At 40.1% G+C, this 21,479-nt stretch overlaps 1 protein-coding gene across 2 annotated transcripts in view; it reads left to right on the top strand.

The window, feature by feature from the left end:
* pcxb (pyruvate carboxylase b) overlaps nt 1-21,479 on the top strand; it is a 291,593-nt gene that overhangs the window by 261,214 nt on the left and 8,900 nt on the right. For both annotated transcript variants that reach the window (XM_084924410.1, XM_084924409.1), the window contains exons 20-24: nt 1,460-1,617; nt 2,256-2,342; nt 10,012-10,191; nt 14,344-14,518; nt 16,034-16,107. In XM_084924410.1, the coding sequence (XP_084780536.1) occupies nt 1,460-1,617; nt 2,256-2,342; nt 10,012-10,191; nt 14,344-14,518; nt 16,034-16,107 (674 nt within the window). The remainder of the gene's footprint in view (nt 1-1,459; nt 1,618-2,255; nt 2,343-10,011; nt 10,192-14,343; nt 14,519-16,033; nt 16,108-21,479) is intronic.

The raw sequence follows: 21,479 nt of genomic DNA, 5'->3' as shown, positions 1-21,479 counted from the left end.
CTAGTTTGTTGAAAGTACATTATAAAAACTACAGGCTGATACTGTGTTATTGATAGAGGGAAAGAGACTACATAGAAACCTACCAAGCAGGCGCATCTCCTGTTCACACGATGTTCTCTATTTGATGGTACTCTGCTGTATGTGATGCAGACAGCTGAGAGTAGGAATCGGCACACTGTGGTGTCATTGGAGATGTATTTAAACATACCTGATTGGTGTGTGTGTGTTAACAACAGTTTAGCACACTGCTCAGTTTAACATGCTGCTTATTTTTTTGCATTAGCATCAGCATCATAAGCCCACAATTGATTAGTTGGCACAGTGCACATGACTAATTCAGATAAATGGCAGGCTCCCATGGCTTCACTAACAGTTCATCTGTATTTATAGACACTATCACAATGTAAGCTAAATCTGGTGATTGCTACTTTACATGAAGACAACAGTATTGTTGTTTAATGCTGAATGCATTTAATCTCATCAGCCACTTCATATGCTGTGCTAGTACTGGGTTGGACATGATCACACAGATTTGTCAGCGATATATATTCATGATGGGAATCTCCTGTTCCAGCACATCTTAAAGGTGCTCTGAGATCTATGACTCTGGAGGCTATTTGAGAGTATTGTGACAATCCACCGTATGCTGCTAAAAGGAGCCATCAGGAGATTGTCACACTGTGGCTATAAAAGAATAGACATGGTCAGTAGCAATGCTCGGGTAGGCTGTGACATTTAAAAAGATCATCCATTGCTTTTCATATCTTCTGTTTGGTGACTCTGCTGAGAATTGTAGCCTCTGTTTCCTATACTGAGCTGATACAAGTTTCTGTTGCCGTAGCCCATCTGCTTTGAGGTTCAACATGTTGTGCACTCGGAGATGCCCTTCTGCATACCTCGGTTATAACAAGTGGTTATTTGAGTTTGTTTCCTTCCTGTTAGCTCAAAGCAGTCTGGCCCTTCTCCTGACCTCTGCCATCAACAAAACATTTTCACCCAGAGAACTGCTGCTTGCCAGATATTTGCTTTTTTTCCAGACAATTCTGTGTAAACCCTAGAAAAAGGTGACATTCAAAGTTGCTGAACTCACCTTGTTGCCATTCTGATGCTCCGTTTGAGCTTTGACACTTTGGTCTGCGTGCATTTAAGTGCTGCCTTGTGATCAGCTTATTAGATATTTGCATTAACATATAGTTTAACAGGTTTACCTGTTAAGTGGCAGGCAAGTGTAAGTAACCCCTAAGATTACAAACTCAAATTTCTGCTCAGGGTCTCTATCTCTAGTGACATGCTTTAGTTTTCTATATTAAAAAACCTCAAACATCAAAATATCTTTGCTTTTGTTTTTGCCCCATGTGACATTTAAGTGTAAAGTAATTTTCAGTTCGCCGTACGCCAAGTCGCATAACTGTGTGCACTGAGCACAGATTTGATGTCAGTTTACTGTCCTGTTTTGCAGGCATCGCTCTGGAGAAGGTGTTTGACTACAGTGAATACTGGGAAGTAGCCAGAGGCTTGTATGCTCCGTTTGATTGCACTGCCACCATGAAATCTGGCAATGCCGACGTGTATGAGAATGAGATACCCGGGGGACAGTACACAAACCTTCACTTCCAGGTACAGTTAAATGCTGCTGTTTTGTTTTTGCCTGTCAGTGGATTATTTCGAGGCTAAAAACATTAGGTTACTGCATTGTACGAATCCAATTCCAAAATTTGCGACTGGTACGATGAACTGCGTTCACGCTGTGCCTGTTTTCTAATGCGCTGACACCTGAGGTCCCAAAGATCACATGTATCCAGTATTGATTTTCAGCCCTTGCATTCTGTTGTTATTCACATTTTACACAGCGTCCCCGTGTTTTGTAACTGGGTTTGTATCTGGTTAACTTAAAATGGAGAAACAGGTTCTCTGTGTCTGTTAGCTCAATAAAACATATCATCTGTTTCAGTCACTGTTGTTAACACGGTTGTGCTTAAAGTTCAAAGCTCAGAAACTTGAGTAAAAGCTGCTTATTCCAGTGTTTGTGAATGCTGTGCCAAAATACAAGCAAGACTCTGCAGCGTTTGTGCTGTTAGAGTCACACTGAAAAATTTAAGAGATCATTTCAAAGTGATTTAAACCACAGGACCGTCGCTGTAGAATTCTTCCCAAGTGTTCAGCTGCAGGACTGGCTTGTCCAGCATTCCTTGATTTTTCTCTTAAATTGGTTGTAATGAAAAGAAAAGCTTACTCGGTTCATTGGTCTATTGCAGGCTCACAGTATGGGACTGGGCAACAAGTTCAAGGAGGTGAAGAAGGCCTACGCAGAGGCCAACAAACTACTTGGAGACCTTATTAAGGTGAGACATGGACACCGAGCGTCCCAGCTTGCTCTTTATTTTCATGATGGAGCTTTAATTTAGTTTACCAGCACAACAAAGATGCATTTTGGAGTCAGTGATGATAGTGGCCTCAACACCCAGCTGCAGTAACTGATGCCAGAAACTCCTAATTTAACTTGGCAGATAAGACTATATTCGAAAGTCCTTGATTTAGGAGCATCAGCTGTAATGGTTTATATTATTATCTTCTTAAACAGAGCCGTATAAATGGGTTTGGGGAAATCAGTAGAATGCACAAGGTCGGGCACATTTGCAGCATTAATGATGTTTTACTTTGTAATATTATGTCTGACTTGGGTCACGTGAATTTCCTGCTGAAAGCACAATTAGAAATGAGTTTTCGATATTCTTTCATCGGCCTGGCTCACACTGACTCAGTCTGCCAAGCCGCCCCTCTTTCCTGGCTTGGCTGAGCAAAACAATCCCAGATTAAGTTAGGTGCGTTCACTGTTCTGTGCAGTCTGAATTCTCTTTCAGTGCAGCAGTATATTTGGCTTTCCTCAGCTCCCTTTTCCTCTGAGAGTAATTTTGTTGTGTGCCTAACTTTTTATAGCTTTGTCATTTCCCTTGCTAGACTTGTTTATCTTTTCCCAGCTAGTCTACATTAGGCTCATTTATCCTCTCATTTACCAGGTGGATTTAATGTAACTTCAGCCATCACTAATTGTAGTCACGGACAGGGAGCTCTGCTGGAACGCTGTCGTTCTGTGCCTAGGCTGACCTCCTGCCTGCTTCTTGTTTATCTTTCATTAATTACTATGTTTTTCACATTTCTCTTTCTCTCCCTGTAATTATTTTGTTCTTTCTTTTGCATTTTCTTTCATTATCGAGCCACCCTCACTTTCCTCCTGTTCTCCATTCCACATGCTGCTTTCTGCATTTATTCTCAGCCATCTCTTTATTTTGCTTTTTCTTACCTTAGACATGCTCCCATGGATTCCCCATTATTTTATCACCTTCTTCTCTCTTTCTTTAGGTCTCTCAATTTTCCCTCTCTGGTCTCTTCTCCCTAATTTTCTCTCCCCCTTTTATGTTTTCCTCATCAATCCCCTACCCCTCTGCCCATGCCTCTCTATCAATTCAATTAAGACTCTGTGGGCTTCGCTGCACAAGCCAATGTTGGCTTAATGTGCCTACGGGCCCTGCTATGCTCTCCGTTGTATCCTGTTAGCTCGACAATGGCTGTGTCTCTCACACTGTTGGTTTGTCGATAAGGGAGAAGGAGTGCGCTTGTCAGATATAGACATGGAGTACACACACCACATACTGCACTGGCAGTAAGCAGTGCACCTAAAGTATATGCCCACACGCACCACGGCGAAGCCCATATCTTTGAAGTTTAGTGCCGTCAGTGAAGGAGAAATGGGGATACTTTCCTCATTTTAATCAAGAACACAGCTCTAATTATTTCAGATTAAAAAACAAAGTTAAATGTCTAATCTTCTTCAAAGCATTTACATAAAAGTGATTTGCATTAAAGGGATTGTTTACTTCACAGAGTCTATTAATTCATGTTTTCTTGCAGTGGGTGTCATGTTCTGAATTAAGAAATCAAAATATTTGTACTGGATGTCTCAACTTACAAAACTGCATCATTACTTAAGCTCATGGGCCTCTCACTCAGTACCAGACAACATCAAACTCGACACGGGAATCTGGGAGATTTTCATAAAATGCTTATAAGCCTGACAGTTTCATAGCTTAATATTAATTCCAGATGTGCAGCTGAGTATAATCATTACATTGCTTGCTGAGTGTCCTGTACCAGTTCTGTAAATCTGCCTTAATCCACAGCCTTGATTTACAATTATAAACAGGTATAAAACTACCTCATTAGTTTTCCTTCGCATTAGTGACCATGAAGTTCAGAAAGATCAGATTGAATCTCTTAATGATCGTGGACCAACCGTTCGTTTGCATGCAGAGCATTTGAATTATGAACTACGACTATTTAATGACCCAAGCTACAATGACTCTACTAAATATGACACCTGCAGTAGGATTAGGATTGTGCTCTGTTTTCATGTATGTATCACATACAGTTTGATTAGGTTTAATCTCAATTTTAAAAGCATGCATGTGGTAAAATGTAGTGCTGGGAATGCTAAGCTGAAAAGAACCATTGATGATATGACCTTGAAACTGGTGAGCAGCTATAGAATAGAGACACAAGATTTGTTTCCCTTTTCCACCTTGTGTAACACATCATGTACGCTGCGTGTTTTGGTTGATGTCAGTCTCCTTTGCCCTCCTGTCAGCCTACTGGTCACATAGTGCATAGTATATGTACAGTATAACTACTGAGCCGACAAACCTTGTCTGGAAGATAGGAAGGGTTCTTGTCTAGTTCTAAATCTACTCGTTACGGATTAGAAGACTCTAGTGAGAAACCCCCACACATGAACAGATGGCTCCAGTGTTTGTGTCAGTGATATGAACTGAAAATGCACATAAAGCAATGAGCATTTCTAAAGTTAATTTTTATCTTCGCAAATGTCAGCGCAACATGCATTGCAGCAAAAGCTGCTGGGTTAATTGGCAATGACTTGCATATTGCTGGAGCATAAGTTGTCAAACTCACCAGGGCCTCCCTTCCTCGATTTCCCTGCTTTTAACTTGTTTTGCTATCAACTTCCAGTCTCCTCTCTCTCTCAGCTACATCTATCTCAGCGTGAGCTTGTCGGTATAAAGAGGACAGCTTGTATATGTATTTGTGAGTGTGCTCTGTCTTCTTCCCTTACCCTGTCACTTTCCTCTTGCAATTACAAGCACGTATCCACTCACCTCCCCATCTCAAAACACACTCGGTCTCTCATACTTCGAGGTGGACCACCTCCTTGTATTGCCCGTGGGGCTGCAGATGTCTACTGCTCTTCTCTGTTTGCTTCTGTCTCTCCTCCCCTCAGTTAATCTGTCCATCCCTTTATTTCTCCCTCTTAGTCTTCCTGCCTCACTCTTCATCACCCCGTCTGCAGTCTCTCCCCACTCTCACTCTCCAGTTTCATTTGGTCTCATCTCCTCCTCCATCACCGCCTCCCACCTTCCCTCATTTCGATTAGACTTCCTTCATGTATCTCTAATCTTTCTATCGTTTCTCCCCTCCCCCTCTTCTCTAAGCCTCTCGTTATCGCTCCTCTCTCGTCTCCTCCCCTCCTGACAGGTACCATTCTTCACTCTGCTCCTAGCTTGGCTGGCTGGGCAGTGCGTGTATGTGTTTTCGTTACATTTGCCTTCTCCCTGAAACAGACGCGCACACGCTGATCTGGATGATATAATCCTACGCTCTTTAGGGCAGTTCAGGTTTGGATAGTTGCATTTCGAGACAAATTTGAGCAAAGTACACAGATGCACACACAAAATCCACCGGCATGCCGCACACTCAAACGTGCCATTGTGCCAGATTTCTGCTGCCAGGGGTGCGAAGTCACGCAGGACCACTTAGTGAGGACTGCACATTAGTTGAAGTGAGAAAGATGGACAGAAGGTGGAAGGGCAGTGTGAGAGAAAAGGAACACGGAGGTGGTGGGAACAGAAAGAGCCGCTGGAGGTGGGTGAGGGTGGAACAGGGCTTGTTTCTCAGATGTGATAATGAGAGCTTTAATTTGGATTAATCGGCATTAATTCCTGATAAAAAGCATTTATGGGAGAGAGGCAGAAATGACAGGAGCTAATTTAATCTCCCTATTCAGTCTCCAAAGTAGCTTTGGGTAACAGAATGTAAAATATGTCCAGTGTACATTATTTAGCACTGTATCTATACAACACTAACGGTAAACATGTGCGTAGATATTTATTTTTATGTTCAGCCTTGCCAAAGTGTGACTCAATGAATGGCAATGGCAGTAAATGGGTCAGTTTCTCTGCCATCTCAGCTGCTGAAAGGATCAACATGAACATTTACAGAGAAACTTCTGCTCCCCAGGACAAAGACTGTTATTTTTTTCCTTTTTCTGTTTTAGTGACGCTCTGAAATTGAACGCAGGACCTTAAATTGATCAGATTTCTCTCTGCGCGTCTCAACATCTCAGAGCAGATTGTTACAAATTTTATATCCAATCTGGTCCCAGTATGTCTTTCCCAGAGGGAATCCAGCGACTCTCAAGGTTTCTGGCTGAATAAGATGTAGATGTAACACGGTGCAGTGTTTAGCACTGACAGCCTTTTAGCGTGGCTTAACACCCGGTTTCTTGGTCTTGTCAGGGGAAAAAGATAACAGCAGGCGTTTTCTACTGCAGTGCATTTTGTTCAGAGGCTCAAGAAGCTGATTACTTATGTCAGTCCAGTCAAAAGCTAAACTTCCCTCTAAAGTAGTGGCATAAAGACACCATCTTATCAGTAAGACGGAGAGCGATCAGCAGCCAAGAGTCTGAGCTCGGCTTCGCGCAGGAACAGAGGAAATCAGATTTTTCTAACCCGACCACAATGTGATTTTCCTCACTCCTCGTCTAAAAATATAGGAAAGCTCACACATCATATATAGCTCATACGCCGCTGAAAATATGATTTCTCTTTTTCCCCGTGTGTGAGGCATCCGGAGAGAGTTGGAGGTGGGTGATTCATCAACAGAGATTGATAATGAGAGTAACACTCTTGATGTTACTGTGGATCAAGCAAAAAGAAATATTTGGCAGATGGACTAGAGAGAAGAGGGATGGGAACGGGACCAAGTTGATTCATGAAGGAAGAGTAAAAATCCAACATGTTGGCTTTTAGTGTAAAGACAAAGGTCAAGATAGTGAGTGAGGGATGAAGTAAGAAGGCTGTTCTGTGAAGATGGGTAATAAAGATGGAAAGATGTAACACCTGTGCAGTGAAAGGAGGAGAAACATGAACTCCAGACGCAGAGAAAACTAAGCAACATTGAGCTTTGCTGTGTTTTGATAGATTTTAAGTAAGTCAGCAGTATGCTTTTGTTTGACATCTCCACAGTTTATATTAACAACTGGCTCAAATCTCTCAAGGTTTTTTGCAGTCGTTCATTGTGTAAAAGCAGGGTGTCATTATAGCCTCTACTCACAAACCCCGTCAACCTGAACTACAGGTGTTGTAGCCGACAATGCTGAAGGGAGGTGCATTTCTTCTATCTTGTTTCTTGTCTCGCTGCGTAATCACTTGCACATGTCCTTTGAAAATAGTCCAAATGGTTTTGGACTTTAGCAGGCATCCTGGGGCTGTTCTTGACACTTTGCTTCTGATTGCACAGAAACAAGTTTCGAAAGAACTGATCTGATCATTCTGATGTTTGTTAAAATGCAGTTGCACACCCTCAAGTCATATGTGGGTGAAGGAGATGGCATCATGTATTGTATTGGAACGACTTACTTATATTGTCAGAGGAAAGGGAGTAGATTTTGAAGAAATATGGTTACCTTTAACTGAGTTTCTGAGACATTATGAAGGGAATTAATTTAGAAAGTGATACTTGGTGCTGAGTTTTGGGTTTCTTTGTGTGTGTGTGTGTGTGTGGTTTTCTTTTTGTTTTTTTTGTTTTTTTTTTGTTGTTGTTTTCTTTGTTATCTGTTTCTTTGTTTTTGTTGTTTTTATTTTTCGTTCGTGTCTTGCTTTGTTTGTTTTACCCATGCTGTGCATCGGTTTTTTATTTAATTATTTATTTATTTTTATTATTATTGTTGTTGTTTCTTTTAATTTATATTTATTTTGGGGACTATGTTCTTTAATATAAATCTCATGTTAACTGTACTATTATTCTTTGCTTGTTCTGTGATATAAAAGTCAATAAACAATAATGTTTAAAAAAAAAAAAAAAAAAAAAAATGCAGTTGCACAGTGGGAGGAACCGTTTGAGACACTTTCATTATTTTGTCACTTAAGTATTGTTTTTTTTTTTGACCAAAGATGTTATAATGCTGTATCAGGATTTGCTCGGTTGATCTGACAGTGTAGCTTAAATCGTTTATACTGTTGCTTCCACTGATGGCTATTTTTACAGCAGCTTGACATAAAAAAAAAGTCAGTATTGCTATGTCTAAACATAAAAAGCGCTTACACACACACATTCTCGTTTTGCAATCTTAGTGAGGACATCTAGTTCACATAATGCTGCTTACCCTACCCCTAACCATCACAAATGAATGCCTAAGCCTAACCATAACTTAAGTGTAACCCTGGCATTAAAACCACATTTTGAACCTGAAAAACGCCTTCAAACTCGTGAGGACTGGTGTGCATGTCCTCTCTTGGTCCCCACAAGTATAGTAGAATGCCAGTTTCTGGTCCTCACAAAGATGCCTAAACAGGAACACACACACAGGGCTGTAGTTGTTGAAAGACTGAAGTGATCCCATGAGCTCAGATAGCCTAACAAGCACCCAAATCCCAGGAGGTTGTAGTAATCCCAGAGGGATGTGTGTGCTTTATTTCTTCCTCACAATAATTTGGTGTCACTTCTTTGAGAAATAGGTGTCAAGGTCTTTGTTTGGGGATTCCTCAGGGAATGTCAGCTTAATCTATTTGTTCATCCATTTTCTCTCCTTGCTCTCTCTCCTTTTGAGTGCTCTAATTGCCTTGGAAATAGACTTTGTGTAAAACATGGACCCGCTTCCTGCATGCTCTGCTCCTTCAGCTGTCAGTTCTTACATTTACAGACAATGCATCGGGGTTGAAAACAACCCCAAAAACCAAAATGTGAAAATGGTTTTTAAATTTAGAAGAGGTTAAATCTGGAAGGTGAAACTAACTGCATCTTTTCTGTTTTATTCCCCCTTAGCTCTCTCTTTCTAACAGATAATAAAATGTTAAGGACTGAGTACAAACCATAGTGTTTGTTTATGAGATTGGAAGTTGGTGGGTCATATTAATTGACCCCTTTCTCACTTTAATGGTCCAAGCACCAGATGGAAGTCAACAGGAAAGCCTTAAATTTACGTCTCCAATCATTACAATAAGAGTAATGTGTGCAATTGATATTTGCACCAGTGTCCTGTTCAGTCTGAAGTGACTCTACCTATCACCATTATGCTAATAGGGATCGCTATTACCATAATGATATGCCATTATAAATAATGAAAGAGTGAATACGTGTGATTTTAATGAATGTTTTCTGCACCCTTTTTTCTTCCCTCCTCGTTTTCAGGTTCATTCTGTTTTCACGGAGCAGACCAAATCAGATGATTAAAGAGGCTGTGTCGATGTAAACATCTTTTCATTTTCCTTCCTCCGGGTGTCTCTGTGCTTAATCTTTGTAGACAGCATCTTCATTAAAACAAACACTCTGTGACCACTTCTCTTTTGCTGAAATCACCACGGATGTGCTTAAATACCTGTGCTCTGCAAACGGGAGGACTTGGCGTGGAAGAATGCTGTAGCCTGACAGACAAACTGCAGCAACTTCTACTCTACCATTACCCAACTAAAAAAGATGCTCGATTTTCTCTTAATACTTTCTTTTTTTTTCTCTATAAATATGTGGATATATTTTTTTTTTTTCTGTCGGCTTAAAAGGCACAGTGAATAACAGCGGCTCTCCTTGTCCTAAGCAAACTGTGATAAATAGAAGTATCTAACTGAAGGGTGCATCAGGCTAATAGTAACTTTCTTTATCCAGAAATGGGTTTAACACTCCCAAACGAAACACTACAAGTACTCAGACTTTTTTCCTCTTTGCTAGGTGACTCCTTCCTCAAAGATCGTGGGTGACCTGGCTCAGTTCATGGTGCAGAACAACCTGACCAGAGCAGAGGTGGAGGAGAGAGCGGACGAGTTGTCCTTCCCCCTCTCTGTCGTCGAGTTCCTTCAGGGATACGTTGGGATACCACACGGAGGATTCCCTGAGCCGTTCAGATCTAAGGTACTCATATTGGAGTCTTTGTATATAATTCCAATAAGGATTTGTACAAAAGCATTTATTTATTTAAAAACCATTTAACATCCCTATCTGCTGGAATAAATGGACACGGCTATTTAGATCACAAAATACTCGCTCAACATTTGTCCTTCACGTCCTTCACTTGTGCCTTTTTGTAACAAACACGGGCCAGAGAGCTTCATTAAAGGTGTGCATGTAATTACACACATGCAAACACACAAGTTCTGTTTCATGCTTTATCTCATCTGGCACAAGCTGAAAACAGTTTCTTTGCCTGTGCTCTTCTTTTCTCGTCTCCTCACGAGTGCATACAGCGAGGGCGACCGCTATGCGCATCAGGGGGCCACCAGCATGACGTCTCCTTGGGAGTTACAAGAACACACAGAGGATTAAAAAATGTCACAATTTCCCCTGAATGTTTCTAACATAGTGGCTAGTTGACATTTCTGAAAAGTTTTTTTTTCAGTATTTCCTTTTCCATCTAATATTTTGAGCAGTGTAAGTGTGTAGATGTACAGTTAAAGGGAATTTTTAATACTTTAATGTATTCCCCCCACTGGTCAAGTCATTTCTTACAGCCCTATCGAGGTGTTTCCTCAGTTCATAGCTTAGTTTTATCTTAAACGATCTGTTGGTTTGTTTTTGTCATCATTTGGCTCCCGTCCTTCCTTTGTTTGTTTGAAACATCGTTTGTCCTCCTGCCACTTTTCTTCTTCCTCAAACATGATCAGATGTTTTTTATTTAGTTGTGATGGTATATTGGTGTGTCTTATGTTTTTAAATACTTTGTCTGGTGAGTCATTACCATTTTAAAAAGCACAGATAGCTGCTGTCTTCATTCCGGTCATCAGGTTTGGTTTATGTGGTTTTCTGTTCAGTCAGCATTCACGCTGCAAGATGCTAAAGTGTCACTGTTTTCTTTTTTCATTTAACTTGTTACTTGTTTAAGTGGATATTTGCATTCCAAATAATGCAAAAGTCACCAGACTTTTTTTTTTTTTAAAAAACAACTATCAGAGCTGTACGTTGCATCGTAGTGTGTACTCTGAGTAAATACTCCATACGAAATCCTCTCATCTCAGCCCGAACATCTGACTAAATCTCTCGATATTCAGACACCGACAGCCCGTCAGCACCGAGGGGCAGTTGAGCACACAGCATAACTTGTCGTTCATTCAGTTAAATGATGACTACCACAGTTTACTTTTGCTTTGATTTCATTGTGTTTTAATTTGTGTGCTATTGTGTTTGCCTATGTCGACACGGAAGCCGCACAGCTGAGACCTGAATCTGATATTCACTCACGCACACACCATGTTTCAGCATGACTGATTTACATCACCTTGGCTCAGACGTGAAAAGACACGAGAGGAATTTTGTTTAGAGGAAAGAAAGTAAAACATTTATCACATTATCTTTAGAAAACACAGCTAGCTTGTGACTACTTTGCCTTCAGTCATTGACCTTTAGTTGCTGCTGTGTCGCTCATCTTTATTAATGCATATAAGCACTCACATGTATAACCTCAGCTGTACGCTGTAGCTTAAGGTTATATTCGTACGCTATCAGCAAAGAAGCAGCAGTGTTTCCTTAATGGTGCTTCGGTGGTGTTAATTAGCTGGTGAACAGGCGTTCCATAATTATATCACATTCATTCATTTCTCAAAGGCTGTCGCAAAGTTACTTTCATTCCTTTGAATCATAAAGTGATAACTGAGTTGTTTCCTCGTCTGGTGTGGGTGGAAAAAACACAATGGACAAGGAAGGGTGACATGGTGGGAATGTGGATTGTGAGACTGAGGAAAGAGAAGTGTATTAGACCATCAGAAATGAAACGAGCTAATGAAATGAGTGTCATTAAAAATGCAGCATATCCCTCAGAGGAGCATACTTGAAAAGAAAGAAAAGGGGAAAACTGAGTGCGTGTGATGTTTAGGAGTTCCCACAGAAATGTGGCGAGTCACCAAATAACCTTGGAGGAAGTTTCCTTTATTTGTTAATGGAAACAGACACACACACGGAGTCACTGTCTGTGTCTCACACTTAAACAATCAAGCATTTAGGTGTAAGGACATCCTCAGAGGAGACTGTGCTAATGAGCAGGGACTCCAGTGAACCTGCTATCTTTGAAGTGCCTTTCTCGCACACGCACAAATGAGTAAGCTATCTTTGAACTGTTAGCTCTGTGACTAATAGAATTGCACTGGGCCCTTTGTCTAGAGATTTCTGCAGGGTGCACACACACGCTTGATGATGTTATGAAGATGCAAAGCAGCACACAAATTAGTAAACATAACAGATATACACAGTTGTGGTAGAAAGTACGCCTTTTTCAGTTCCAAGGTTTTATCAGGATGCAATAAAAATCATCTGGTCCTCAGCAGGTCTTAAGTTAGGTCAGTATAACCTCAGATAAACTATAAAACATAACTGATTTCACTGTTGTTAACAAAAATAAGCTGATAAACAAATACAATCAATGAACTGATCATCAGCAAGTGTGTGTGCACCTCTGCATGTATTATCACAATGCCAAGGAGGAAAGACAAAAGCAACGACTTGGAGAAGCAACCGTTGCCGTCCATCAATATGAGAAGGGTTGAAAGTTTCCAAACAATTTGATGTCCATCATTCTACAGTGAGAAAGATTATTCACGAGTGGAAAATATTCAAGACGGCTGCCAATCTTCCCAGGAGTGAACATCCCAGCAAATTCTCCCCCCGAGGTCAGATTGTGCAACGCTCTGACCAGAAACTGCAAAAAATACAAATATAACATCTCTGACTTTACAGGCGTCAGTTGGCGTGTTAAGACTGAATAAGTATCGCTTGTGTGGGAGGGTGGCTAGCCGGGAAGCCTCTTATCTAAAAAGAACATGGCAGCACAGCTGGGGTCTGCAAAGTTGCATCTCAACTAAAGCCACAATACTTCTGGAACAACGTCCTTTGGAGAGACGAGACCAAAGTGGAGGAAACGAAACACAGCATAGCAGCACGAACACCTCATAGCAACTATCAAGCAAGGTGGAGGAGGGGTCACCTCACCAAATTGTATGACGATCTTCTGACAACTAAAGCTTGTCTAAAACTGGACCAGGACAGTGATCGCCAGCATGCAGCAAATCTGTAACAGAATGGCCCAATCAAAGAACAGATCTCAAACTGATTGAAATGCTGATTGAAACCTTAACAAATGCACACAAACAACAATGACCTGAAGCAGCATTTGTAAGAAGAATGGGCCAGAATTCCTCCACAGCATGTGAGAAACTGATGAATTGCTTCGTGTACGACTTTCAGTTGTTGAAGGTGCTTCTATGACCTACTGAGTCATGGGATGTGCTTAGTTTTTCACACTATAACATAGACCACAAAGGTCAGCACCAAAGACACGAGTGAAAACTTCCAGTAGCTTCCTCCTTTTGTATGTTTCAGGAGACAAAACAAGGGTTCCTACTCTTTACAGCAGCCTTTAGATGAATTGACACTTCTCAACATGATCTCCTCAGCGCACATTATTATTAGCCCCAGATCAATTGTCTCTTTCAGACACCAACAACTGTGTGGGCAGATAAAATGTCATATCATTGGTCTTAAAGCAGTGTCTGTATATCGCTTCTGAACAGTTTCTTTGAATTGTCATTTATTTTTTTTGTCACGTGTAACGCTGCAGTCATGTTTGATGGGCTGATAGTAGCTTACTGGCTGAAATGAGGGAGATGGAGATAACTAAAGTGGAAACCACCACAGAGCTTGACATGACAGTGCTGCTGTTTTTATGTAAATGTAAAAAAAATAACTTAAGTTTTCCAGTCTCAGTTTCTACTGCTTCTCTCCTCCTTTGTGCCTCAAAGCACTCAGTGCGTCTGTCTTCCTCCTCCTCTCACTCTGTGTCAATTTAGTGTTTTTGACAGGTTCAAGTTTTTATGTAAAGCTGTGAAGTACAACGTGAAGGTTTTACCATCACTTTAGATATTTCACATGCTTCCACGAAAATCCAGAAAGACTGTTTGACTTTATATATAAAGTTTCAGTAAATAGTTTGTTCGCGACCCACTTTTGCTGCGATTCTTATTTTTTCCCCTCTCATTTCATCTTCATTTCCTCCTTTTCCGTTTCAACATCCTATTTCAGGTGCTGAAGTCTCTTCCCCGCATTGACGGTCGACCTGGTGCCTCTCTGCCACCTATGGACTTCAAGACTCTGGAAGAGGGCCTCCGAGCCACACACGGGGATGACATCACCCCTGAGGATGTGATGTCAGCAGCCATGTACCCCAAGGTGTTCCAGGAGTTTAAGGAGTTTACTGGTGAGTGGACCGACTGGAAATAAACTGTATGGTTTATGAGACTTATTTTTTTTCTGTTTCAATTTTTGTAATTTAACTGCTGTGTGAAATGTGTGTTTAATCACACTGCATTCGTGTGATTAAACAAGTCTTAGTTTGTGGTATGTTGTTCTCATTTGTGTTACTACTGGGGCTTGAAATTGGTACCAGCCAAACTTGGGTCAGGAACGCAGAGTATAAAGTTGACCCATTTGGTACAAATATTTTTGTTGTGTTTGGAGAGAGAAATCATTGTAATTCCAACTTGGTCTAAAGGCACAAGCTTGGAGCAAGAAATGACTAATGTAGCAAATTTAACAATAAAGGTTACATATGAATCAGATTTGACTGGAAGCAGTTTGAAGCCGCTGCCTGGATTGACCTGAGTTTAATTATTCTTTGTGGAGTTAGGACGTTGTTAGCTGTAAGTCTGGCGTTGGCTCTATGTGAAGATTTTTAATTAATGTGCAGTTGTTCCTTCAATAGCGGGCTAGGCTCTATACAACCCTTAATCTAATGTGAACACTCATTCTTTTATGAGTGTGTTTCATATTTATATTTACCAAAACAAGCCGTTTTTTAAAGCTGGATATTCTGCAGTTTCTCCTGTGTGGTGTGATGAAAATGAGCTATTATTTGGTGGGAGTTTAATAAAAGGCACATATCCGGGGCCTGTTCTCCATATCTAAAATTATATTTTAGTCTAATCAAGCTGATAGGAGTTTGGCTTGATCCCAGATCATCCAGTAGATGTAAAGTCAATCCTACACGGCAGCGAGTTTAATTACGCAAACAAGATTAAATGATTAAACTGAAGCTGTGGGATTCTTCCTGGAGAGCATTTCAGGGGGATCGATTGGACAAATTTCAAAATCCTTTTTCCTTCCTGATTCTTTTAACTTTAGAGATTAATTTAAGTTGGAGGGACCTGGTTGTGGCTAATTTGCCAACATCTGGGGGAAAATGTGGGATTTCCTCCGTCTGCCCATCAACAGTTGTGGATGACCTGTAAAAATATAGCATATGGATTTAAAAAATAGTTCTTGAAAGTAAAAAGGTGTTTGCGTTTTTACTTTGGGACTGACTTTTATGACGTGTAAGCATAAAGACATGATGTAATGCAGCTATTTCTTTTTTTTTTTTCTTTTTTTTTTTCTTTTTTTTTTTTTTTTAAACGCTCCTCTTTTCTTATTTCTGTTGATGTTTTCACTGTCAGTGTGAATTATCTCAGTAAGTTCCTGATAGAATCATAGATTTGCTGGTCGTGGTTTCCAGTGTCGATATGTTTCCCATTTGAATGACCACAAGAGTACACCATCAGTTCGGATGATTGAATTCGGCCTGGCTAATCTAATTCTCTTGTGGCTCTGAAGAACCAAACAAGCGTTATCAAGATTACTGATCCTGGATCAGAGAGCTGATCTCTGAACTTTTTTAACTGATGTGCAGAGAACACTGTTTCTAACAAAAACGTCATTTCCTGTTTTCTTTTTTCAGCCAACTTTGGCCCAGTGGATTGTCTCAGCACTAGGCTGTTCTTGGATGGACCCAAGATTGCGGAAGAGTTTGAGGTAAGTAACTACTTACACCATTCTCACTGTTTTTACATCACTAATCTAATTGTTTTTCCTGCCACGGCTTTGTTAGCTTGTTTCGCTCACAATATCGTCTCTAACATGCATGAAACACCACACGGACACGTAAACGAGGTTAAAAACTGTTTTTTTCCTCACCCTATTGAAGCAGGATTTTAACAGTCACTGAGTAAATGTTCTTGGATTCAGTTAGCTGATGAGAAGTGACTTGAGTTAAGTAGAGTTCATTAAATGAGTTGTTTTCAGCCTAATTCTTGTGCATTCAAAGCCAACCTTCATAGGATATTAAAGGATATTAAATAAATAAATGCTAACAATGCACAAAAAACCCTGCTGTCTGTGGACACCTCTTTTATCATTTGTTTTTTTTTTTTGGAGGGGAGTGGGGTGAAGAAAAGTGCACGTTAGATTCAGCGCTAAGTGTACTTGTTATTGTTAAGTAACTGTCACTAATTGTATCATAATACATTTAATCTTAATTCCTCTAATGGCCCAATTTTATCTTTAATTAACTCTGATGTTTTAACAGTTTAATAAAGAAAAGGCGTTATCTGCAGGAAATGATCTTTCCGTCAGTGCGGATGACTGAGGTTTGATTCGGTTTGGTGCAGTCACAGTGAAGTGCTGATAACACAGTGGGAGGACGGAGATATTAACAATCTACCAGGGGAACAACAAACAGGATTTCTGATCCCTGTGCCCAGCAGATTGGCCTTCCTGCACTGAAATAGCAGATTAATTTAGTTGTATGATGTTTGAGACGAGGCTTGTGAAAACTTCTGGGACCAACATGTCATGCCAAAAATTTTAACTGGTGCTGACTTTTAAAGATTATAGTGTTCGCTTAATCTGCAGCAGAGAGGCAGCTGAACAGTGCAGTCAGAAGAAGCAAAATACATGAGTTGAATCATTTTGCATGTAAGTACAGGTAATAACTGGCTGTCACCTAGTTTCTGCCACTTTCATAATGTTACACGAGTAGAATCAGCAGGATGGAGAAGAGTTTAAACTTTAATAAATATGCAGTCAGCAGAAATAATTTCAGGTATTTGCCGTATTATCAGGTATTTATTAAACAGTTCTCTATGAAAAGGAGACGGCACGTTTAAGGACACTAGTTTGTTTTTTATTCTTTTTTTCCCCATTACTCATTAACACTTTGAGTAAAACTTAGCCTAAAGTGATTGTTGAAGTTCAGATTGAAGAGCAGATTAGAGTGTGATGTAGCTGCTGACAGAAACTTTTGCTACAAATGTCACAGTCGCGTCTGATCACAAAGAAACGTTTTTAGATGGATTTGGTCTGTTAACGTAATAAAACTGTATTAATAACCTTTTGTTGTCCTTCAAAATCTATCCTGTAATTTTACATGAGGTTAGACATGATTTTGGTCTGTTTAATGCCAGATCATGTAGGAAGATGAGCGACTCAGTATTGAGGAATACAAATGGTACTCTATTAGATTTCTCTGTCCCTAAAGAGTAAACTCACTTGGATACAAACAAAACTATTATTAGTTGTAGTTTAGTAATGGACTAGAATAGTAAGAGACTTCAGTTTGGGTGAAGAGGTGTGGTTGTACCTCTGACCAGATGGCATCAGTACAAAACAAGTGAGCAGGAGGTGAGGCAGGGCAGAGATGTCTGTGACATTTTATTTCTTTTTTTAACTTCACAAGGTCTGAAGTGACCTTGTGAAGTATTTTTGTTGCTGCTTTTTTTTTATGACTTCTATAAAAAGATGATTAAGATTTGCAGCCCTTCCTGTGTTTTTGTTCTTTACCTTAACTAAACCTACACACGTGACAATTACATGTTAACCTTGTGAAGTGTAAAATAAAGCTGATTATAACAACATAATGAAACTGAACTGATTCCTGTCACCTTGATAAATTGAGGAAACCTGAAAACCTGCTGACTTTGGTGTTACTGTAGACTGTAACTAAAATGTTACAGTAACACTAACTAAAATGTTACAGTAACACTAACTAAAATGTTACAGTAACACTGTAACTAAAATGTTAGTCTACAGCAACTCCACCCTAATCTCAGCCATTAGTTCGACTACTATTCTGAAGCCTTGAGTTTGGTATTTTTAGCTGTCACCTTCTTGGTTTTTTGGATTTATGTAGAAACCAGGGACCATTCATGGAATTATGGTGGTGACTTCTCTCACAAGAAAGCTACATTATGGCTTATTGAGTTCTCTTTGTCTGCTTTGCTAGGGGCCATAATTTCCCAAAAGGACACTACAATGTATTAAAGAATTAAAATAAACAAGAATATACTGATTAGGAAATGTTTACTGAGGTCTGAAATAATAAAAATACAAGTGTGCCGTATGCATTTTCTCATAATGGACTGGTACTAAGGATCGCTCACCTAATCACACACCTTCATACAAGCTCTTTTTTTCTGCGCTACCCTCCTGCTGTATTATATAACAATCACACATACTCATCAGTTCGACCCGCTCTACCACCTGAGCCACAGCTACATCATAAACTTCTATACAATTAAATTTGCCGTTGCAGCTGGAGGAGTTGCCATCTGCTGTCTGTGCAAGCATTTGGCGTACAGGATCTATACAAAAAGATTTTTTTGATCCCCTAAATGTGCCTCAATTTAAATATTTCAAATTAAATATAACTATGAAATCTTAAACTACATGGACAAAATATAGCCAGCTAACTAAATTAGCAGTCAGTTCGTCGGTACTTGCAGTCGCCCTGGAAAATGAGTCACTGAAAACCTTTAAATCCATAAACACATTATTTTAACTCATTTTACATATTTTTTTTCTCTAAATATGAAAAAAACCTCCAGTTCTCTTGTAGAGATTGTGTGTGTACAGCCTCCTGTTGCTGTTTTGGTTGAATGTAGTTGGAGGCTTTTCAGAAGTATTCATGCTCATAAATATGGGTGTGTTGTAGAGAAACCCCACAGATTTATTTTCCATGGTGTCTTAAAATCTACTTTTTAAGTCTCGTGCATTGAGAGTGTGTGATATTCTGCTGCAAGCTCAGTGAGTAATCGGCCTACTCTCCCCTCAGCCTTCATACATCGTCCTTATTTTGTTTTCATATGTTAAACTAATTGTCTATATAGTACATATTTCTTTCATACGGGTTCTTTTCTGTACTCTACGTCAAACTCTAATCTTTTGACGAGTATTAAAATTCCAGTATATTCCTAACAGCCTTCATACATTATAAATCATCTGATCCTCCTGCATCTTTTTCTTCCTTTCAGAAATTGCTCTTCATTCCCTCAGTATGACTGCCGCACACAGATCCGACTGACAGTGATTCAGAGCAGTGAAAGGCAACCATGTTTAATTACGGCTTCATTTCAGTGCAGCAAAATGTTTCCAGGCTGGTGTTAATTGATTTTTATATAGACATAGGAAGCACTACTACCCTCCTGCTGTATTATTAGGAAAAATCCACTGTGCTCATTTAGTATTGACCCTAAAGACTCGCAGCTCCACCTCATCCACCCAAATCATTTGATGCCTCGAGTTAGAATTCTGTAAGGGGACCCATACCCAGACCCCTAACCACAGATCAGAATAAAACCTTCAAACATTTGATTAAGCCTAAGCAGTTTTAGCATGTAATTATTTGCTTTGAATTTGCAGTTTGGGATACATTGTTCAGCTCCTTTCACACTCGGCAACATACTAAATAGTCAGTGTGAATAGCAAGAAAAAAAAATCTGCAATTTTAGAGGAAGAAAAGCAAAAAGTATCAATAATCAGTCTTGCCTATTGCTGTATCGACTTTCCTTCCATTTAAATTGATTTCCTAACTGTCTTTCCTTTAAACTGAAGACTTCATATACACAGCCCATCTTAGCTTTCAATGATTCTGTTTGCATTTTCCCTGCCTAAGTGTCTGTCATTCACACTTACCGAGTGCACTGTTTCTTTCCAACCTCAGCTGTCACCTCGTCTTGCTGCTGTTTATCTAATCTCCTCTCCGTCAGAGCTATTGTCGTTTTTTTTGTGTTTTTTTTAACTTTCACTCAGTTTTGTGCTCAACATCAGTCTTTGCCACAGAAACGAGCCTGCCCCTGTTGTCATGACGATGGGCACTTTCATCAGATCGGATCCGATTAGCGGTGCCGAGCAAACCGTGGAATGAAAACTTGTCAAAGAGTGACCCGTCGTAAGGAGAGTGAGTCACCTCACGGAGGCTAAAAGACTAGAACGACTGATTTCAGTTGTCTCATTGCTGTTTCACTGAATTTAAGCGTGAATTGTTACTATTGTAACTGGAGTTCTCTGGAGTTGGCATGGTTTTAAATTGCGCGTATCGACAGTGAGACATTGTGCTGTCGGCTAAATTCGCTTTTTTCTTCCTATATTCTTCAGGACATACCGTCTGATACATAATGCATTAGTTTCCTTAGGTGCCGCGTGCCTTTATGTTTGAAAGCCAGAGTTATCACCAGTGAAATATTAATAACCTGGCAGTCGAGCACCTATCAAAGCAGCACTGACAACGTTAACAGACAGGCAGCCGTCACTGGGGGGGAGTTTTGAGTTGCATGAGGTCCGGACGAATTGACTTTTTGGCCATGTGAGATGTTGCATTTGATGAGACTCTGACAGCTTGTGTTAAGTTGGAGATGGACTGCGTGGTGGCCAAATGAGTGACGGCAACAAAAAAAGTCCAGTGCGCAGAAGAGTAGGTAGCATCGTGTCAGTTTGTGACAGTTATCAATTGGTGTTTGTAGCTTTGGCCGTACTGACTAGTTTGCAGAATTACAGTAAGTTTTGTGAAAGCAGAGAAAAGCCCAGAAAAACAGGAAACGGTTAGTTTTTAGCTGGAGCTTTGTAGGTGCTTCTGGCAAATCCGAGGTGATAGCTGTCAATACACATGACTTTTGCAGTGCAGATGCATTATTAACTGTGTTCTTGTAACTGACAGTGTTTATGAGCTTTTGGCAGATAGTCTGTAAAAGACACAAAGTCTTGATCAAAAATGATTTAGCCGGCACATCTTTTAGAGCTCAGCGCTAGACCCAAAGCCTGCAGCAGCTGATGTTGTGGGAATCGGATATAAAGGCTTTCACTGTAATCATATATTGTTCCGCACTTCCCATCAAGGTTGTTGGAAATCTAGCAAATAGGCCAAGAAAGGAAAGTGAGCCTCAAACATTTGTTCTGAATATTGTAGGGAACTATGATTGGATTTGTATTTATTTTTCAGTCTGCTGTCATTGGGTATCCTGCTGAGTCCTGCTGAGCTGGCCATTTACACATGTCCCTCTTATAAGAGAAGTTACCACTTTGGAGAAAAACAAACATCTGATGCCTTTTTTTAATGTGCACACATACATAAA

This window comes from Perissodus microlepis, chromosome 3 (genome assembly GCF_051167445.1).
Source record: "Perissodus microlepis isolate ML-2025 ecotype Zambia chromosome 3, ASM5116744v1, whole genome shotgun sequence".
Lineage (NCBI taxonomy): Eukaryota > Metazoa > Chordata > Actinopteri > Cichliformes > Cichlidae > Perissodus > Perissodus microlepis.
This window is presented reverse-complemented; position numbering and strand designations above follow the sequence as displayed.